This window comes from Lutra lutra, chromosome 4 (assembly GCF_902655055.1).
Source record: "Lutra lutra chromosome 4, mLutLut1.2, whole genome shotgun sequence".
NCBI classification, from domain to species: domain Eukaryota; kingdom Metazoa; phylum Chordata; class Mammalia; order Carnivora; family Mustelidae; genus Lutra; species Lutra lutra.
Genome location: NC_062281.1, coordinates 178,744,149 through 178,763,987, shown reverse-complemented (window position 1 = coordinate 178,763,987; position 19,839 = coordinate 178,744,149). Strand labels below are relative to the sequence as shown.

The 19,839-nt window shown below is 58.7% G+C and overlaps 1 protein-coding gene across 2 annotated transcripts; it reads left to right on the top strand.

Moving 5' to 3' along the window:
* Positions 1–2,155: 2,155 nt before the first annotated feature.
* Positions 2,156–18,403, top strand: SELENON (selenoprotein N). Of its 2 annotated transcripts, none has more exons than XM_047726771.1 (12): positions 2,156–2,560; positions 3,302–3,422; positions 6,778–6,911; positions 9,634–9,846; positions 10,057–10,181; positions 10,743–10,880; positions 12,472–12,553; positions 12,927–13,115; positions 13,438–13,543; positions 14,609–14,721; positions 14,813–14,914; positions 16,086–18,403. In XM_047726771.1, exons 1-12 carry the CDS (start codon positions 2,369–2,371, stop codon positions 16,254–16,256), a joined length of 1,686 nt encoding a protein of 561 aa, XP_047582727.1. In that variant the 5' UTR covers positions 2,156–2,368; the 3' UTR covers positions 16,257–18,403. The 2 variants fall into 2 exon arrangements, with proteins under 2 accessions (XP_047582727.1, XP_047582728.1); XM_047726772.1 differs by having other exon boundaries at positions 2,335–2,560; positions 3,305–3,422.
* The last annotated feature ends 1,436 nt before the right edge of the window (positions 18,404–19,839 follow it).

The window sequence follows — 19,839 nt, the reverse complement described above, 5'->3', positions numbered from 1 at the left end:
ACCCTAATTTGCTCTTCTCCCCGGAGAGCTTCTTCCCAGCAAGTCTGCCCCAGTGAAACAGCAAGAGGAAGAGAAGATGCTACTGGAGGGCAGGCAGGGGTGTGTGTGCACGTGTGTGTGTGTGTGTGTGTGTGTGTGTGTGTGCGTGAGTGAGAGAGAGAGAGAGAGAACAGGCGAGGGTGCGAGGCAGTGCCCCTGGCCCTGCCTTGTCTTCCAGGAGGTGGATGGAGCGTCCGGGGTGTCTGCCCCAGTGGCCGCTGTGGACACAGTAGGGAGGGGAAGGACCCACCTCCGTAGCTGGAAGGGCACTCCCCCTTGCCCACTCAGGGCTCAGAGACAAGGTGCCAAAAGGCCCCTGCAGCGCCACCACTGATGGGAGCGACCCTCCTGGCTCAATCTCTCAAGGCCTGGCCTTGCCCAAGGTTCTTGGTTTGGAGTCAAGCCTCCTGGGAAGGATGCCACCAGTGGGACACCAAGTCTGGCTCCATTGCCAAAGCCCAGAGCTGTCTTCCCAGAGCTGGGTCCCAACAGGGATCCTTTTCCCGGAGGCTCACTGACCTAAGTCAAGTCTTGAAAACCCACCCTTCTCCGGCACCCTCCCAATCCCAGCAACCCATCTCCCCAGCCCTGGACCACGGAGATCAGTGGGGTATCTGTGTCTTTAATAAGAACTAAGTGTAATAAATAAAAGTGTTCTGGCAAAGAAAACTTCCCTCATTTATTTTCCAGGGGCCTTGGCTCATCAATCTTCCCCTCCTAACCTGCTTTGTGCTCTGTTAGCTTTGCTTCCTGATAGAGCAGAATTTGGTTTTCTAATAGCACCTGTCGTATGCAGGGTGTCCCCAAACATTAGTGGTAATGAGTTGGAAGTAGCATGGTTGGAAGCCTTCAGAAGCCAACAGCAGATGTCAGGCCCTCCGTGGGTCCTCCTGAGGCTTTGGGGCAGAGCTCTGGGCAAAAGCTAGGTCCAGAGCCCACAAGTCTCGGTCCCTGGGAGTCATCCATCCAAAAGACATTGGAGCGCCTACCATGTGTGAGGTCCCCTGTGGGCTCTGGGAAGCTGGGGTCCTGCCCACAAGGTGCTGTCATGGCTGGTTATCCATGAAGGACAAAAGTGGTGGTAGAAGAAAGTCCTCTCCCCCAATCCTTCCCCTGGGCCATCTCCTGAGAGGAAGCTGGGCAGGAGTAACGGACTCAGACCTGGGTGGGCAAACAGTTCTCACCTCACCGGGTTGCTTGAGAACAAATAAGAGCATAAAGCTCCCAACACCAGGTCCAGCACACAGTGGTCCCTCCAACATCCGGGACCTGGCAGGTGCACATGGACTGGGGTTGGCGGGGGTCTCCAAGGATGGTGCGGCTGCTCCCCTGGGGCCAGGTTTGTCTAGAGAGAGGCTTAACCGTTGCTGCCCTCTCCTGGGAAAGACTGAGCCATCCCCTGGCTCCTGGAGACCTTGGGATGATGGAAGAGGGCCCCAGGGGAACAAAGGCTTCTGGAGACAAGAACCAAACGCACTGACAGATCCTAAAATGTTTCTTCAAACTCCATCCACCCGCATCCCCAAGGTCCTCCTCCAGGCACGCCAAGAGTTGTTCTCTGGAGAAATCTCTCCTGCCATGGTGCCACCACCAGCAGAGGAGAGGTAGCTGGTAAGTTACAGTCCCGCCTTGCCAGTGCCAAGGGGCTGCCAGCCCAGCCCCATCAACCCAGGGATTTCTTTCACACCGCTATCCACAGGGAGGGCCTCTTTTGACACCCCCCCCCCCCGCAACAGGTGAGGACACTGGCCCCTCAGGTGAGGGGTTTCAGGGCCGCAGCCCCTGCGTGTGGCCTGGCACAGGTAGCCGCCCCGCCCCCCACAAATGTGCAGTGGTCGCCGTCCAGCTGGACCCTGAAGGGAATGGACTAGGGGTAGAACTTTCTTTGTAAGTTTTTATTCTTCTGGAGGACTGAAGACGGTTTAGAAAGCAGGTGGGATAAGGGTGGAGGGTGGAGTGCCCCCCCAAGGCCTCTCACACATCTGCCAACAGAGGGGGACACGAAGCCTGGTGGCCCTGAGTCCCCTCCCCGGCAAGCTTCGAAGGTGGTGGACCCCCCCCCCCCCACCTCCGGTCCCCCTCCTCCCGCCTCTCCGCCTCCCAGGCCTCCGCGGGGCTGGACGGGACGCTGAGGCCCGCTTTCATACTGAGAGCCGAGTTGCAGGAAGGGCTGGAGGGCGGGTGGCAGGGAGTCCCCGGCGCCCCCGCACGGACGCCCCGGGCGCCCCCGGAAGCCTTCCAGCCCGCGCCCGCCCCGCGGCCCGGAGGCCGCCCCGCCCCGCCGCCGCGGCCGCCGAAGCCGCCGCCAGTCCGCCGCCCCGCCGCCGCCATGGGCCGGGCCCCGCCGGGTGAACGCGAGCCGCCCGGCCCCCGGCCCGGCCCCGACCCCGCCGCGCCGCCGCCCGCACCCCGCCGCGCCCGCGCCCTGGCGCTGCTCGGGGCCCTGCTCGCCGCCGCCGCCGCCGCCGCAGCCGCCCGAGCCTACGCCCGCCACAACGAGGCCCAGGCGGCCGCGCGGCAGGTCCGGCCCGGGGTGGGAAGGGCTCGCGCGGGGCTCGCGCGGGGGCCTGGGCTCTGGGGGTCGGGTCCGGGCAGCGTTGGAGGGGGGATTGGGAGGAGGCGGGGGAAGGGGTCCGGAGGGGTTGGGGGGCTCGGAGGGGGCGGGGGGGGGCTCGGAGGGAGGGGGGAGGGAACCGGGAGGCCGGGTTGGGGGAAGGGGCGGGATGGAAAGTAGGGACCGGGGGGGCCCAGGAGGGTGGCATGAAAGGGAGGGACAAGGCGGGTCGAGCAGACTTGGGAGGACTGTGCAGAAAGGCCAGAACACTGGCCCAGCGTGAGGCAGGGCCTGAGACAGACCCGAGGGGCGGTCCTAGCAGTGGCTTGGACAGTGGGAGTGAAGCTGGGACCGGGGAGAGTCTGGTGGTGGGGGGGGGGGGGGGGGGGCGGGGGGGGGGGCGGCAGTGCTGGGGGGACAGGGGAGGACACTGGTGGAAGAATGTGACATGGGGACGGGGCAGATGGACGGAGACTAGCATAGCCTTGGGCCTAGTGGATAGTGGATGAAGGAGCAGAGTGAAGCAGGGCCCAGCAGGGACCGGGAGGGGACTGGGGCTCCGGGATGGTGCAGAGGAGACTTAGGATGGGTGGACTGGGAAGTGTTGGGAGAACTGAGGAAGAGGGTGCTGGGCACTGCCGCCTCCGTCTGTTTGGGACCCCAGCTGGGGTATCTAAATGGTGTTCAACGGAGGCCCTTCCTCCAAAGCAGGAGTCTGCGCTGAAGGCCCTGGGGGCAGAAGGCCTCTTTCTCTTTTCCTCCTTGGACACAGACAGAGATATGTACATCAGCCCCGAGGAGTTCAAGCCCATTGCTGAGAAGCTGACAGGTACCAGGAGGGGCTGGGGCCTGGGGAGGGGGGCACCTGAGTCATGGCCCTCAGCTTCTTGGCCATTGTGTCTGCTCTGAGCAGGAGGGCCACCTGGAGAGGGAGATGAGGGACCCTGGCAGCTCTGGGGTCCTCTCTGCTCTGACCCTCCCCAGCTGGTGGTTCAGGCGAGCTGCCCCGGTGCCACCTGAGCCCGTTCTCAAGGGCAAATACTAGTTAACACCCCCGACCGCTTCTAGACGTGATCTGAAGCTCTTCATGTGAGTTCTCTCTTTAATCTTCACAGTGTCCTAGGAAATAGCTGCTGTCCTAATTCCCCTATTCACAGCTGGGGAGACTGAGGCACAGGGAGGTGCAGAGCCGGGATTAGAACCGGGGCCATCTGGCTCCAGGTCCTGCACCAGTTCACAGGTTTGAAGATTAGAGAGAAAATCTGCAGAGTGACCAGTAGACAGTAGCTGCTCAGTAGTTAGGAGCTCTTCCCAGTATTACCAATGATTAAACTCTGCTTCCGTGTCAGATTTCTAGCCTGTCCCAGCCAATCCATTTTTATCTAGGTTTTTTTTTTTTTTTTAAAGATTTTATTTATTTATTTGTCAGAGTGAGCACAGGCAGACAGAGTGGCAGGCAGAGGCAGATGGGGAAGCAGGCTCCCGCTAAGCAAGGAGCCCGATGCGGGACTCGATCCCAGGATGCTGGGATCACGACCTGAGCCGAAGGCAGCTGCCCAACCAACTGAGCCACCCAGGCATCCCCATTTTTATCTAGTTATAATCAGTGATTTTTTTTTTAAAGATGAGGTGCAGAAATATTCTCACGAATTATTAAATGTTTCTCTCACGGTCTTACCAACACCCCAACCTCTGTGTCCATTTCTCTCCAACTTCTTGTGACATCTCTCGAACTTGGGATCTTGTTATCTGAGTAGCTGGGTGTAAGTAGGTCAATAGATGGGAAAGGCAAGGAGGAGATGCCAACTGCTCGCAGGTGAGTGAGCCCCAGAGGCCAGCAATGGGCCTTCTGTGTCTCAGGGTGGGGGTTGGGTAGGTTGGCCACTTGCTGGTCCAGTGACCGCAGTCCCTGCCAGAGGAGGAGGGTCAGATGAAAAATGCAAATTTGCTGGAGCAGATGTGGGTCAGTGTCTCTCAGTGGCATTGAGTTTGGCAGTGAAGGCAGATGGGCAGGTAAACAGGTCAGCCTCACGTGGCTTGGCCTTAACCTTTTATTCTGCAAACACTTCATAGAACATCTACCCAGCCACCTCCTTGTCCTCTTTTGTGGACGGAGAGAGTGAGTTCCCTCATAACGACATGTTGGACAAGCTTGCTGGGCTCGAGGCGCTAGTAATTTTTTTCACATAAATCTTTTTTTCCCTCCCTTACCACCTCGGCCGCTAGGAGTACAAAACTCGACCAAGTTTTGGGAAAAGAAAACATAAAATAAAAAAGCCCAAAACTTCAAATCTATGTAGGAAACAGAAGCAGCTTGTCTGGTTGGCACAGTTATGAGTGTGTTTAATTTTCTTTATATCTTAAAAGTTTTATGAATTGTCTGTGATGAGTTACTTAGAAGTCAGGAAATAAAACTTTATGAAAAAAACTAAAAGGCCGTAACATGCTGGACTTGGGTATTAATAATTATCTGTAATAAGAGTAAAATATTTGAAAAAGCAAGGCAGAAGAATAAGCTTGCACATTCTAACTGTTCCCTTCCTCTGAGGTTTCCAGATTGCTCTTTGGCAGGTTTCACAGCATCAGCTTACAAATGCAGAAATAACCGTGATTTCTTCAGAAAAGGGCTTTGCATGAGGAGCTGTTGGTGCGTGCTGACTAAAAGGACAGCTTCCTGACTCTAGCCTCTTAGGATTCTGACTCACTAGGTTTGAGGAGGATTCTGGGCGTATGCGGTTTAGAAAGGCATCTCGAAGGATTCTGATGATTCCTATTTAAGAATCTTTCTGAATGCTCCCAGGTGGCCTGTCAGTCAGTTTGCCAGAAGATGGCAAACATCATTTTTGTCCCACTGACCTACCCGGGGACAGCAGCCATGACAAGCATTGCCACTATCTTACCCCTTAGAGGTGTCCGGGTCTCCTCCCTCCCACCAGTCACCCCTTTGGAAAGAGGCTTCTTTTCTCCCTAAACCTTCATCAGGACTCCCTCCACACTTGAAAGGTCTCAGACTGGGCATACCTCGGGCCAGAAAAGGCCTGAGAAATCAAGGTCATCCCCTCCTTATTCAGATGAGGAGACAGGGCCACCCAGAAAATTGGGGAGAAGTGAGTCTCCTCCCTCCTGAGGTGGAGTTCTTGATGGCATTGCTGTCTCTCTCAGAGCTTAATGACACCAAGACAATTCTGTTCCTTGCTTTCATTTGTTCTCGGTGGTTCTCTTCTCTTCAAGAGGCCCCCAGAACAGGGACATGCAGGGCAGCATGGCCTCGATTGCCCATGTAGGAAAACCAGATGGGCTGACAGATTTACCCCAAATCATCCAGGAAATGGAGCTGACCTCGGCCTGGAGCAGAGCAGATGAGGCCCAGCCTGTGCCTTCTCTTCTCCACGCCCCAGGCAGTAGCTTCTCTTTGGTGCTGGGACCCTAGCCACTGGGAGAGGCAGCCGCCTTGCCCAGGTGCTGCCCTTGGTGGGCCCAGCACCAAGTTCATCTTGGACTCAGTTCATAGAACGTAGGGAACTGGGACAACCAGCTAGCCTGGCCCGGGGTGAAGTCAGAAGAATTCGGTTTGAGCCCTAGCTCCATGGCCTCCTAACCCTGAATCCTCTGGTAGTAGGTGACACAGCTCGTTTATTATGGGTTCACTCTCTACCAAACCTGGTGCTAACAACATGTGGATTATCTCATCCAATCCTTGTAACAAGCCACTGGCCAAATTGCACAGCTGGTGAAGGGCTGTGTCCCTCACAGGACCGAGATCATCTGGATCCTGAGCCTTTAAGGAAGCGGGGTCTCTGAGATCACAATGCCCTCAGAAGAGGGTCATGGTTGATTGTGGGTTTAGAGGAAAACAAGCCTGGGTTTGAATCCCGACCGCCCCCCCTCACTCCCTAGCTGTGTGATCTTCGGGAAGTGATTTCACCTCTCTGAGCCTCCACTCTCTCATGTGTAAAATGGTCTTGGTAATGATGTTATTGTTTGCCTCTCGGGACTACTATGAACCTAAAATGTGATACTTATTGGTTGTTACTTTGGTCATTGTTACCCATTACTCCAGCTCTAAGCGTGGCTCCCTTAAATCACCTTCCATTGCAGGTGGGGGCGGGAGGGTGGACTTCTGCAGAGAAGAGAGGGCCTGCAGCCAGAGGGCTGGACCCCTCTCCAGCAACTGTGCCTCCCAGGGTCAACGCCTGCGGCCAGCTATGAAGAGGAGGAGCTGCCCCTTGACCCCAGTGAGGAGACGCTCACCATAGAAGCCCGATTCCAGCCTCTGATCCCGGAGTCCATGACCAAGAGCAAAGACGGGTTCCTGGGGGTGAGTGTGAGTGGGAGGTGGTGGAGGCTGCCCGCAGGTGGGACCGCAGACACAGGACCATCTGCGCGCACTCACCTCTTGAGAATAGGCTCTGCTTCTCTTTGCCTCTTCCCTGTCTGCCTTTATTAGCTGCCCTCTGTGTCCCCAGTGTGCCAGATCCCGGGGGGTCCAGAAATGGGTGTGATGCTGACCCTGTTGTTTGAGACACAGTCTGGTGCAGGAGGGATAAGCATGAGCCCCTAACCCAGAAGAGATCTGGACTGGCTTCCTGGAGGCAGAGCCATCTGGTAGAGACTGCAGGAGGAGGGGGCTGAGCCAGGGGAGGCAGAGGTGGAAGAGGAGGCAGCGCAGGCCCTGGAGGCAGGATTGAGGCAGGAGCCTCCCGTAGGGTCATTACTTTCCTCAAGTCCTCTCTCCCCCACCCCGCCCCCGCCCCAGGCTATGAGTTTCTTGAGGGCAAGGCCTGTGATGCATAAGCTCTGTGCTTCCTCAGGCCCTGGGCACCTGACAGGTGCTGTGCTGATCTCTGATGAACCAGACCTGAGGTTCAGCCCCAGCAGGGGTCGTGGTGGGGGGAGGGTGCCTGACAAAAGCTCTCTGAGCGGCCCTGCCCCAACCTGAGGCCTCCTGGCCAAGGTCTCAAGCCCATCCTGGCCCCGAGGCACCCCCACACCCTCCTGCCTTCCCTGCCCTCCCCCCTCAGCTTGCTCTGTTCCAGCCCCTCCAGATGTCCAGGCTTTCTTCCAGCTGTGGGCCTTCTCGGATGCTGTTCCCTCTGCCAGGAGCAACTTTTCTGCTTAGTCCAGCCCACACCTACTCACTTTCCGTCTCCTGTGAAAGGCCACCGCAGCATGAACAGAGGTCTGAAGGCAGGAAGTGGCGGGCCAGTTGCCTACAGACAGAGAGCTGGTGCGGCTGGACCCAGAGCCCATGGGACACAGGCAGGGGCGTCCCGGTCAGTGGGGCTGGAAGAGAAGTCACCAGACTGCAAAGGGCCTTCGTTGCCTGACTTTGGCCTTCATTCTGTAGCAGCAAATTACCAAAGCAGATTTTGAAATAGGAGGGCTCCCTCGTTAGCTGCTCGGATGCTCCACACCCTGGGGAGAAATGGGGGCGAGAAGACTGGTTCTTAGGGGGGAGGAGGAGGCAGTCAGAGGAGGCAGTGGTGATTCCTAGGACAGCCTAGAGGATGCTGGGAAAGGAAGGAAGACAGGGCATGGCTACTAATGGAAAGCAGGGGAGGGAAGTGGAGGGGGAGCTCAGGCTTCTGGATGGTGAGCAAGCACAGGGTGGGCCATTTGCCCCATGGGGACTGGAGGAGGGAATGGGTCTGGTGGGGAGCGAATGAGCTCAGTCTGGACACACTGAAGTCGAGGTGCCTGGGGCTGTCCAGGGGGACAGTCCAGTAAGTGAGGTTGGAAACACAGGTTTGGTCTCCCACGGAGCATCTGGGGAGGGAAGGCTGGCAGGGAGACTTGGTGGTAGAAGTTGTCCGAACAGATGAGTCCCCCCAGAGCCGTGAGGACAAGGCAGGACTGGTGGGGTGCCAGGGCACAGCTGCACTTGGAGGGAAGATGGGTCAGGAGCAGCTCTCCATAGAGTGCAGCCTCCCTTTGTGGGCAGCTCCCCTGCGGGGTGGCAGGACCCCATGGGTAAGGCGGCTCCCCCTGGTGCGGCACAGCCTGCCCAGCTTGGAGACACCCCACCTGCTCAGTCTTCTTGGGGGTAGCTCTGAGGACCTCCCGGTGGGCCTGGCCCCCCACCACTGTGAAGGTGAGGAAGGGAGAGGGATCCTGATGCCCTCAGACACCTGGCAGCTCCCTGGTGGCAGAGCACCCCTGAAGGGGCCCAGAACGTGCTGTCCTCCCGGCTGACACTTCTGTTGCCCCCGCCAACATCCTGCCTGTGGCGGGGAGGGGCGCTGAAGGGGCAGCTGCCAGCTTAGGACATGCCCTGGGTCCTGCCTCGGTGGCCCAGAGGTGGGGACAGATGGGCCTGTCCCACGCTTCAGCTCCCCTGATGGTGACGGGGCCTTCCTGACAGGGAAACAGCTGAGGGACGCCGGGTATGCCAGGTGCCTGGCCGCATGGTACGGGGGACTCTCCAGGGGAGACCTTCCTTCCCCTTCTAGGCAGGTGCATCCTGCTCCTTACCCCACAGATTTCCCCCAAAAGGTGGTGTCCACCTCTCTCCTCAGACTTCTCCCCAAAGTCTCTTCAGTGGGACATGAGCCCCAGGAAGAGACTTGGAGAGAAGGTCAGGGAGAAGGCAAGGCTGGTGGAGGGGGTGGCAGGCGGTGGCACTCAGGCCAGCTGGCAAGAGACAGGAGGCAGGACCATGTGTCCATGAGGCCTGGAACCGTGGGACTGGGCTTGACGAGGGAGGGAAGAGGACGGCAGGGCCCCTGCACAGAGCCTCCGCCTCCCGCGCCTCCCCCTGCACCAGTCCCAGCTGACCCCATCGCTCTGGTCTGGGCTGCGCCTGAGGTGGCCAAGGGGGTGCTGCTGGGGGCCAGGGAGCTGAGGGGAGCCTCAGCTCTGGCAGGACAGTGCCCGGCCTCTGGCCGTCCCCAGGACAAAAGCATCCCTGGGACTCACGCCTCCCTTCGCTTGTGGGCTGGCTCAGGGCTCCAGGGAGACCGCCAGCATGTGTGGAGCGGGGACCCCCCCCCCCCCGTCGTGGTTCCGGGGCACCCCAGAGCTCTGGCTTTGCCCCGCCCCAGGTCTCCCGCTTGGCCCTGTCCGGCCTCCGCAACTGGACAACTGCAGCCTTGCCAAGCGCGGTGTTTGCCGCCCGCCACTTCCGGCCCTTCCTGCCCCCCCGGGGCCAGGTGGAGCTCGGGGAGCCCTGGTGGATCGTCCCCAGCGAGCTGAGCGTCTTCACCGGCTACTTGTCCAACAACCGCTTCTACCCACCGCCGCCCAAGGGCAAAGAGGTGAGGGCCGCCCACAGTGAGCCCTGGCGGGGGTCCCCCCAACGCTGCAGCCCCAGTCAGGCACGACCCCCTCTGCCTCTGCCCTGCACCGGCTCAGCTCCTGGACCCCGGCCCCCTCTCAGGGCCCCTGGCCTGCAGGCCCAGAGCGCTCCTGGGGGATCCGGACCCAGCGAGCCGACACGGGTCTTCACTGCACCCCCCGTCCCCCAGGTCATCATCCACCGGCTCCTGAGCATGTTCCACCCGCGGCCCTTCGTGAAGACGCGCTTTGCCCCTCAGGGGGCCGTGGCCTGCCTGACAGCCATCAGTGACTTCTACTACACTGTGATGTTCCGGTGTGTAGCCCTCAGACACCCCTCCTGGCCTCTCCACCAGGCTGGGGACCCCAGCGAAGCATGGAAGGGCATGGCCCCGTGAGGGCAAGGCCCGGCCAGAAGCCCCCAAGGCCACCACATCCTACCCTCTGGCCTTGGGCAAGTCGCGTTGGCTCTCTGGGCCTCGGTTTCCTCATCTGTGGATGGGGGGGTGGCCTCCTCCTGGGGGTAGGGGGAAAGCTTGGGGCATGCTTAGCATGAGGCTGGCAGCCCTGAGTGTTACCCACCCAGAAGGGGGCATGTAGGAGCTGTGACGTCAGCTGGCGGAGCTGTGAGGGCTCAGAGGAGGGCTGGTCAAGCGAGGCTGGCGGGGAAGGCTGCGTGTGACCCGGTCCCTGAGGATGGGCAGCACTTGGAAGGCCTCGTGGCTTCTCCCTGCCCCACACATTCTCCTTCCTCCCCTGCCCAGCCCTCTCCTCCCCTGGAGAGTCTGGCAAAGGGCTCCCCAGCTTGGGCACCAAAGCAGCAGGGTGGGCCGTGGCTCAGCAGGGGCTCCTCCCAGCCAGGCTCCTTTCCCCGCAGGATCCACGCCGAGTTCCAGCTCAGCGAGCCGCCTGACTTCCCCTTCTGGTTTTCACCTGGCCAGTTCACCGGCCACATCATTCTCTCCAAAGATGCCACTCACATCCGAGACTTCCGGCTCTTCGTGCCCAACCACAGGTGGGAGCCTTGGCCCCGAACCAGCCCTGCACCCCACTGTACTTAGCCCCACTCTCCCCTCCTCCCAGCTCCAGGAGCTCAGGTGCAGGGGCCCAGAGGTCCCCTCCATCTCTGCCCCTCCTTTGCTCCCCAGAGGCACCTCTCTTGGAAGGGGCCTAGAGCTGACCCAGGAGCAGGGAGCTTGAGGTGAGCGGAGGTGGATCATCCCATCATCTGGCAACCATGTCCCAGTTGGCCTGGATGGCCAGCTCTGTGCCTGGGACCCAGTGCAGCAGACTGTCCCCCAAGCAGGAGCCTAACACCCTCACACTGGTGACAGACCTCCCACAGACCCGTGACCACAGCCTGTGCACAGCCCCCGAGTGCTGGCAGCTGGGCAGGGACTAGAGTCCAGGAAGCCTTCCCAGAGGAAGAGACATGGAAGCAGAGACCTGGATGGGGCAGGAGACGGGGCTGAGGAGGGTTTAGCCAGGCAACGGGAGCAGCGCATGTGGTCCTGGGGGCAGGCCCTGACTGCCTGCAGTTGCTCCCATAGGCCCCGGGGTGTGGAGGGAAGGGCCTTTTGGGAGGGCTCAATGCCAGTCACCTGCCTGCATGCCCCGCCTGCTTAGGGTCAGCCTCTTGTCCGGAGAGCATGGGACCAGAAGGCCTGGCTTCATGTCTTTCCAGATTCCTCCCTGATAGCAAGTGGCTGCCTAGTGGGTCTGAGTGACCCAGGACAGGGACGAGAGCTTGGCTGGGAGCTGAGAGCCCCAAAGTTAAGTCTCCACCGTGGCATGGCTGCGGGCAGGGCACTGGCCATCTCTGGGCCTGTTTCTTCATCTGCTAGATAGGAGAATGGCTCCTGGGCACGAGTGAAGGGATTGTTGGGAGAGCCTGGGAAGAGAAAGTTGCCCCCAGGAGCAGGAGTGTTTTCCTTCCCCTTCCTCAGCAAGCAAGTCCCCCTCCCCACCTCGACCGCACAGGCTCAGCCCCGAGCACATCTGCCTGCACCCCAGGAGTGGATGTGGGGGTCCTGTTTTGATGAAACAGAGCAGGGGCAAATGACCAGCCCCAGGAACTGCTGCTCCTGAGCCTGTCTCCAGCACCACGGGGCTGCCCACCTCCTCCGGCACCTGCTCACCCCGCCCCAGGAGGTTGGCTGTCGGTCCTGGGGCGCCCTCATGTGGCCGATCTGCAGATGGCATGTGGTGGGGCCAGACTTCAGCCGGGGAGGCCTGCTCAGGAAGGCAGGCGCCAGGCTCTCATGCCTGACACTCTCTGTGTCCTGGGGGAGACGCTGATGATCTTTCCGCTTCAAAAAACCATGGGTAGCATGTGAGACACCGCTGTGAAAGCCTTTTGTGAACTGTAGGGGGCTGGGCCTGCTGAGCGTGGTGTGGCTGCTGTGCTTCCAAAGAGGCAGCCCAGGGACAGAAGAGGGCCCAGGCTCTGCAGTCAGAGTCCCAGTGGCCCCAAGACCTTGGGTTCATCTTATCAAGCCTCAGTGTTCTCATCTGTAAAATGGGGAGGGTTGTGTGCTCTCAGAGAAGGTTGACGTGGGCCTTGGTGATGAAGGTGTTCTTCCCCTTCCCCCCCCACCCCTCGCCAGGTCTCTGAACGTGGACATGGAGTGGCTGTATGGGGCCAGTGAGAGCAGCAACATGGAGGTGGACATTGGCTACATCCCCCAAGTGAGCACACAAAGGGCCCTGACCCAGGTCCGCAGGGCTGGGGGCCACAGGCAGTCCGGGTGAAGGATAGAGCTCCTGCTGGGCTGAGGCCAGCTGTCCCCAAAGCAGGTTTCTGGGACTCTACCTGATCTACATGTTGGCACAGAAAAGCCAGCAGCTGCCATCAGCCCTCATGTGGCCTCATGTGGTCGAAGGAGCCCTGGACGGACCCTGAATCTGTCCTAGACTCACTGCAGCCCGGCAGTGGCCCTGCCCTGGGCCTCGGTTCCTCCACTTTTGCCTTGAGTGGGGTATCTTTGAGGGTCTGTCAAGGATTCCTTCCCATCTCTGAGAGACCCTCACTGATGGCACCCTCTCCTGATCCGGGATCTAGATGGAGCTGGAGGCCCTGGGCCCGTCAGTGCCCTCCATGATCCTAGATGAGGACGGCAACATGATTGACAGCCGGCCGCCCTCAGGGGAGCCCCTCCAGTTTGTGTTTGAAGAGATCAAGTGGCAGCAGGAGCTGAGCTGGGAGGAGGCCGCCCGGCGCCTGGAGGTGGCCATGTACCCCTTCAAGAAGGTGGGCCTGGATGGGTGTGAGAGCCAGGGGCGAGCTCTGTGTGGCCAGAGCTGGGGGAACAGTTGTGGGGGGGCACCTGATTCCAGGTTGGGTACAGGGCTTGCTGCTAAGACCACCTCCCTGCCTGGCCCAGCCTGTACCAGCGGGGCCTTTTTTGCCATTCCAAACTTGACAGAAGGCATCCGCTGGCCCAGCCCGTTTCTCTCTCTCTCTCTCTCTCTCCCCCTCACACACACATGCACAAACACACACGGCACACACAGCTCCTGAGTAGGAACCTAGCTGCCCGCAGTAGCTTCTCTGTGTCTCCCGTTGGCCCCAGGTCACCTATCTGCCATTCACCGAGGCCTTCGACCAAGCCAAGGCCAAGAACAAGCTGGTGCACTCCATTCTGCTGTGGGGGGCCCTGGATGACCAGTCCTGCTGAGGTGAGGGAGACCCCACCAGGCTGAGAGAATGGGGGGGGGACATCACACCTTGTGGGATGCAGGAGACTCCAAGACCAATGGGGCTGTCCCGTCAGGGCATGGGGGCCTTGGGGACTACACAGGGCAGGGGTGTGGGGGTGTTCTGTGCCGAGCTCAGAAGAAGCTGCTGTTCACAGTAGGGGGAGCCCCACTCAGCCATCTGCAGCGTGGAGACCTCGGCCAAGTGGTTTCCCCACCTTGAGCCTTAGTTTTCTAGGGCTAATACACTTACCCCAGATGTGTGAAAATGGGTGTAAGAGCGCTCCTGCTCCGTGAAGTGTTGCACACAAATAAGAGAGAGAAAAGTGCCGGAGGCTGGCCATACGTTCACTTATTCAGAAGATGCACCCAAGAATCTAGGGGATACAGAGATTGGGGGTGTCTGACAGCAGGTACAAAGATGAGTAAGACCGTGCCCCTGCCCGCATCCAGTCAATCCACAAACACCCCGGGCACCCCCTGTGCCAGGCCCGTCGCCTGGGTGCTGGGAGTCATGTCAGAAGTGGTCCCTGTCCTTGGGGAGCCGTGTGTGTAGAAGGCGGGCGTCGAATGAAGACAAGCGTGGTGAGCGTCACACGGGGCAAGGTCCAGGGCGGCACAAGACCGGGGAGGCGTCTCAGAGACGGTGATGGTAGCTGAGATTTCGGAGGAGGAGGAGAAGTTTCTCAAATGTCAGGAGGAAGGAGTTTTAGGTAGAATAACCTATGCGGAGGCCCTGGGTCCTAGAGTTTAGTGAATTTAAGAAGCTGTCACTGTCTGCAGGTCCCTGGGCTGAGGCTGCTGTCCATCTGTCTGCCTCCCCTCAGTCCCCCCACCACCCTATCTCAGCCCAGGATGCCCCAATGTCGCTGACTGTAATCAGAGCGACCCTCTACTTAGCACCTACCCTGCAGCAGGCTCTTTGAATCTGTTACTTTACTGGGGCACACAGACAGCCCTACAGCCCATGAGGGTTGTTGCTGATGGAAGACCCAGTAAGACACGTAGAATGGCCTCACCGTTCTCGCCTTGCTGTCCCCCGAAAAGGTTCAGGGCGGACTCTCCGGGAGACTGTCCTGGAAAGTTCGCCCATCATCGCCCTCCTCAACGAGAGCTTCATCAGCACTTGGTCCCTGGTGAGGGAGCTGGAAGACCTGCAGGTGAGTGGCGGGGGGTGGGAACAGCCCCATGGGAGCCCCGGGGACAGGGCCCACAGCGGAGGCATCAGGAGTGTGCCACGTGTCCCCGCAGGACAGCCAGGAGAACCCATCCCACAAGAAGCTAGCTGACCTGCACCTGGAGAAGTACAGCTTCCCCGTGGAAATGATGATCTGTCTGCCCAACGGCACCGTGGTAGGCCGCCCCCGGTACCTTCCCCCAGATGGGCCGGGCCTCGTGGGGCAGGGGAAGCTGCAAGCCAGCCAGGGATGAGGACTTAGAGACCTCAGGCTTCCCGGCTGGCTCCCCCGCTTCCTGCTGTTCTCCTAGCCGGTCTGAGCCTCCCTTGTGCCCACCTGTAAAATAGGAATTGTCACACCCACTCTGCCTGCCCTATACAGGGGTTGAGACACTCCCACGAGAAGGGGGACCTCGACAGCGCTTTGGGGACGGGGAAGCCAGGAGCACAGGCTAGTAGCAGAATGGATAGGAACGTGGCCTGGGAGGGAAAGCTCACCCTGGACCACTGTGGCCAGCTCTGGGATGGAAGGAGACAGAGGGGCCAGGCCTCGTGACAAGCAGAGAGGACCAAGGGGCCCCAGGCCAAGCCAAGCCGAAAGACCCTACCTCTCCCCAGGGGTCCCGACAAGCTCTCACACACAGCCTCTCACTGGGGTCTCACGCTGCTTTGGGAGAGGAACAATCACGGGTGCCCATGTTACAAACAAGGAAACTGAGGCTCAAGAAGGTCCAGAGACTTGGTGGAAGTTGAACGATTAAGAAGTGCAGCTGGTTTTGAAACCGGGCTTGCATGTGAGCCTCAGAGTCTCCTGCCCCTTACCCTTTGAGTCCCGAGGGACAGTTAGTACGGGACTGAAGGCTGTGGGAGGGTCATCCCCTTCCCCAGGCTCTCAACAGGGGGAGCAAGAGTTCAGGCTGGCCGGGAAGAGGGCCACTGGCTCACTGGCGCTCAGCCTGGTGGGGCCCGGCCCTGGCAGAGCCCTGGCATCAAGGAGCTGGGCGGACAGAACCCAGCCTGGGGACTGCGCTGTCCTGCTTGTCCACTTGTTTCTTGGCTTGTGTGCCGGGCACCTGCCCTTAAGGAGCTGGCCAGCCAGGGTGAGAGGCAGCGGGGGAAGCAGGCACACAGAGCAGGGGAATTTGGCGGGAGGGAGTGTGGAGTTCAGGGTCACAGGAGCAGAGGAGAAGAGGGGGTGGGGGGCGGGGTGGGGGAAGGGAGAGGTGTTAAGTTCTCGCCAGTAGATGGGGTGTGGGAGAGCTTGCAGACTTGCAGAGCTTGTGTGCCCAGATACGGGAAGGGGGAAGGGCCGGACCCCTTGCTCTCCTCACCCAGCCCCTCTCCCAGGTCCACCACATTAATGCCAACTACTTCTTGGACATCACCTCCATGAAGCCCGAGGATGTTGAGAACAATGTCTTCAGCTTCTCGTCCACCTTTGAAGACCCGTCCACAGCCACCTATATGCAGTTCCTGAAGGAGGGCCTTCGGCGTGGCCTGCCCCTCCTCCAGCCCTAGTGTGCCCTCAGGCCGTGGGAGACCAGGCAGGAGTTGGGGGAGCTGACAGAAAGGCTTCCAGTACTGAAGCCAGGCCCCTAACACTCCCACCCCTGCCACTCCCAGGCTGCCCATGGGACCTGAGGTCAATGAGGGGGAGACAGGGGAGCGCCTGGGCTGACTGGACAGATGAGCCTCTGGCTCCAGCTGCCACCATTAGCCCTTTACTACCCACATGGTTCCAGAAGCTGTTCAGGATACCGGAAACGGGGCCTCAGGTCATCTCCCTGGACCTCACCCCCTTGGGCACATAGTCCAGGTCCTTGTGGGGTGAAGATCAGGGAGGAGTGGTGCTAGGAAGACTGGGCCACCTCTCTCTCCTTACAGTCCCCACCTCCCAAAAGAAACATCAGGGGACCCTGGACTGGGGGCTAAGGAAAGGTTGCCCGGGAAGCACTCTTGTTTGGAACCTCCTTCCTGGCTGTCTTCCTCTGCCTGGTGTCCCCCGGTGGGGTGAGTTTCAGTTGGAGACAGCCTTCTGGAGGTTCAGGGCAAAGCCATCCTTCAGAAGGAGAATCCGCTGTACCCAGGACCTTAGCTCCCCATACCACTCTCCAACCTAATGATAGGACCCCAGCCCCTACTTTGGGACTTGCTGGAGGCCGGCTGTCTGGAGAGGGTCACTGTGAAGTAGGCTTCTGCTCTTAGCAAGGGAGGCCACTGAGGGGTTCCTGAGGCCCAGGGCCAAGGCACCCCCAAGTGCCTACCCCAGCAAGGGTCTCAGTGGGACGACTGGAGCCCGCCTCCTGCCCCTCAGACCCTGGCTCCACAGAAGTGTAGCTCAGCCAAAGAACACAGCCCACCCCACCCCCTACCCCAGCTGGTGCTGCCCCAGCTGTCGGGGCAGCCCAGACCAGCCCAGGCCAGCTTGCCCACCACCGAGTGGCCACTGACCCTCCTTGGCCTCTCTTAGGGACTTGGTCTACATCCCAACCAACTGACTACAGCTGGTCTTTTTTATATGTGCAGAAAAGTGTTTTTATGTGAAGTTTCTCACAGTTTGTAGGTATTTTTGATAACCCCAATGCTGAGGAGAAAGAAGGGGCCGTGTCTTCCCGCAGCAGCAGCTCCATGATGGCTGGATCTGAAATCCTAGATGGGTCCAGCTTGATGTCTTCGCAGCTGCACCTCCAGGAAGAAACAGTCCTCTCTTCCTTTTCTTCCAGCTTTTTAAAAAAGGCCAATGTACCCCCAACTCTATCCTTGTCCCCCATTCAGGCCCATGAGTGCTCCTTGGGCTTTCATTAAAGCCTTGGAGCCATGCCTGCTCCCCAGCGCCTGCCCCTACAGAGGCTCACTCTTAAACCTGGAAGAGGAAGGCAGACATCTCCTCAGACACACTCCCAGGCCTGCCCTCCGCTGAGTTCTCCCGTCTGCCCCTGAAGTGTCCATTCCAAGCCTTCTCCAGAGGGGGCACTCTGTTAACATGACTCATATTTTCTCATTTAATCCTCCCCCCAAAAAACTGTGAGGCAGATATGAATTGTTCCCCTGTTGCAGATGAAGAAACTGAGTCTCAGGGAAGTGAAGGGACGTGCCCGAGGTCACTGAGAGGAAGAGATGAGACTCAGCCTGTCTCGATTTTGGAGGGTTTTGCTTTGCACAGCAGCCAACCTCTCCCCTCACCCATCTTCACTGAGGTGAAAAAGAAAGCCTCTCAGACCAAAATGTCTCACTCCCCTCTGATCTCCAGACCCGAGGAGGCATGAGCCAGCAAGCTCAACCAAGTTGTGTCCTTCCGGGAGGCAGTGCTCCCATGCCTCGTACAGGGAGGGGGGCACCAGAGTCTGTCTCCCAGCTTCCAGGCCTGGGTGGCATAACCAGCCCCATGAGCCACCCAGTGTCAGCAGAGACTCAGCCTTGCCGCCCAGTAGGCTCTTCCCCTCGTGCGGGTCCAGGAGGGCCCGCTGCACACTGAGCAATCCCTGTCCCATGTAAGGCACTGATTGCCTTGGCTTTTTGATCTTCATCTCAAGCCTCTTCCTGACACCGGCCCCCCCAACACAACTGTATCTTGAAGCTTATGGTGGGGGAGGGCCCCCAGCTCACTCCTGTCACCTGTCACTTCCCTCCCCTCCTCACACGTCCTATAATAAAATTAGAGAGACTAGGGTGGTTCTAAGTGCCTTTCCTTTCAATGGGATATTGGTCAGTTCTATCCTTGGTCTGACTCCTCTGTGGGGTTGGCTTAGCAGATGGGCAAGGGAACATGACTGGAATGCCTTTGGGGACTATCTTCTGTCACTAGAGGGCTCAAGTGATGTTCTTAAAGTAAGTTTGTGATAGACCTAGTAGTAGAACTTAGTACTGTTTTTAGAATCTGATGAGAAAGATTCTGAAGTTAATTACCCATTTCTTAGAAACAGATCCTAAGGTAGGCCTTAGGTAATTTTTTATTTTTTTTAAGGGAGTACGCTTCAGGAAAAAACCTGGAAGAGGAAGGCAGACATCTTCTCAGACACACTCCCAGGCCTGCCCTCTGCTGAGTTCTCCCATCTGCCCCTGAAGAGTCCATTCCAAGCCTTCTCCAGCGGGGGCACTCTGTTAACATGACTCATATTTTCTCATTTAATCCTCCCCAAAAAAAGAGGTGAAAAAGGGGAGCCTAGCTGGCTCAGTTGCAGGAGCATGTGACTCTTGATCTCAAGGTTGTGAGTTCAAGACCCATGTTAGGTGTAAAACTTACTTTAAAAAAATAAAATCTCTTTTTAAAAAGCCTTAAAAAATTTTTTTTAATTAAAAGAAAGGAGTAATGAAGAATGGGGGAAGGAAAGATGTTAAGCAGGAATAGAGTCTCAAATCCTAGCCTGGGCATGATCACGGTGGAAGGGTTCTGGAACATAAGCCTCACCACAGAGTACAACCTGTCTTTGGTACCCTGTGTCAGTCAGTCATTGACTTGGGAGGTGGAGTAAATTCCCAGGTTAGGGCCTGTGGTCTCCTGTTGTAAGTGCAATTTTCCAGAGAAGGGGGCAGCTGTGTGAAGCCGGCACAGCAGCTGGAAGGTGGGTTTGCTGGGAGGGTAGAGGTGATCTGGATGGAGCACCAAGGCAGCATCTAGCACCCCCAGGAAAGGATGATCTGCAAGATCTGCCATTGACCAGGGAGGAGAATCAATGATTAAACAACAATTTGCCATCCTGGAAAGAAGGCTGCACCTGGAAGTCAGCCCCCGTCATTTGAAATATGGTAAGGATCAGGGTGGACTGCCGAGGTCCCTGGCTAGGACAGCTATATGTAATTTGCAGGATCTAATGCAAACTGAAAACTGCAGGGCCCCTGTTAATTTAGACACACACACATTAAAGAGGGCAACAACAGTGTTAAAGCAAGTGCGGAGTTCTGAGCAAGAGGTCCTGTGTGGACTGCCGGACCCTGTCCCCGCTGTGAAGCCAGCCTGTCCGCCAGCAGCTGGGATTGCAGGCTTTGAGACCCAAGAACTGCAGCCGGGGAGCCAGGCAGGGCTGCATGCTGAGGGCAGAGGAGAGCACGTGACCCAGGCCTGGATGCCATGGAGACCAGGACTAGGACCAGGACGGGGGTG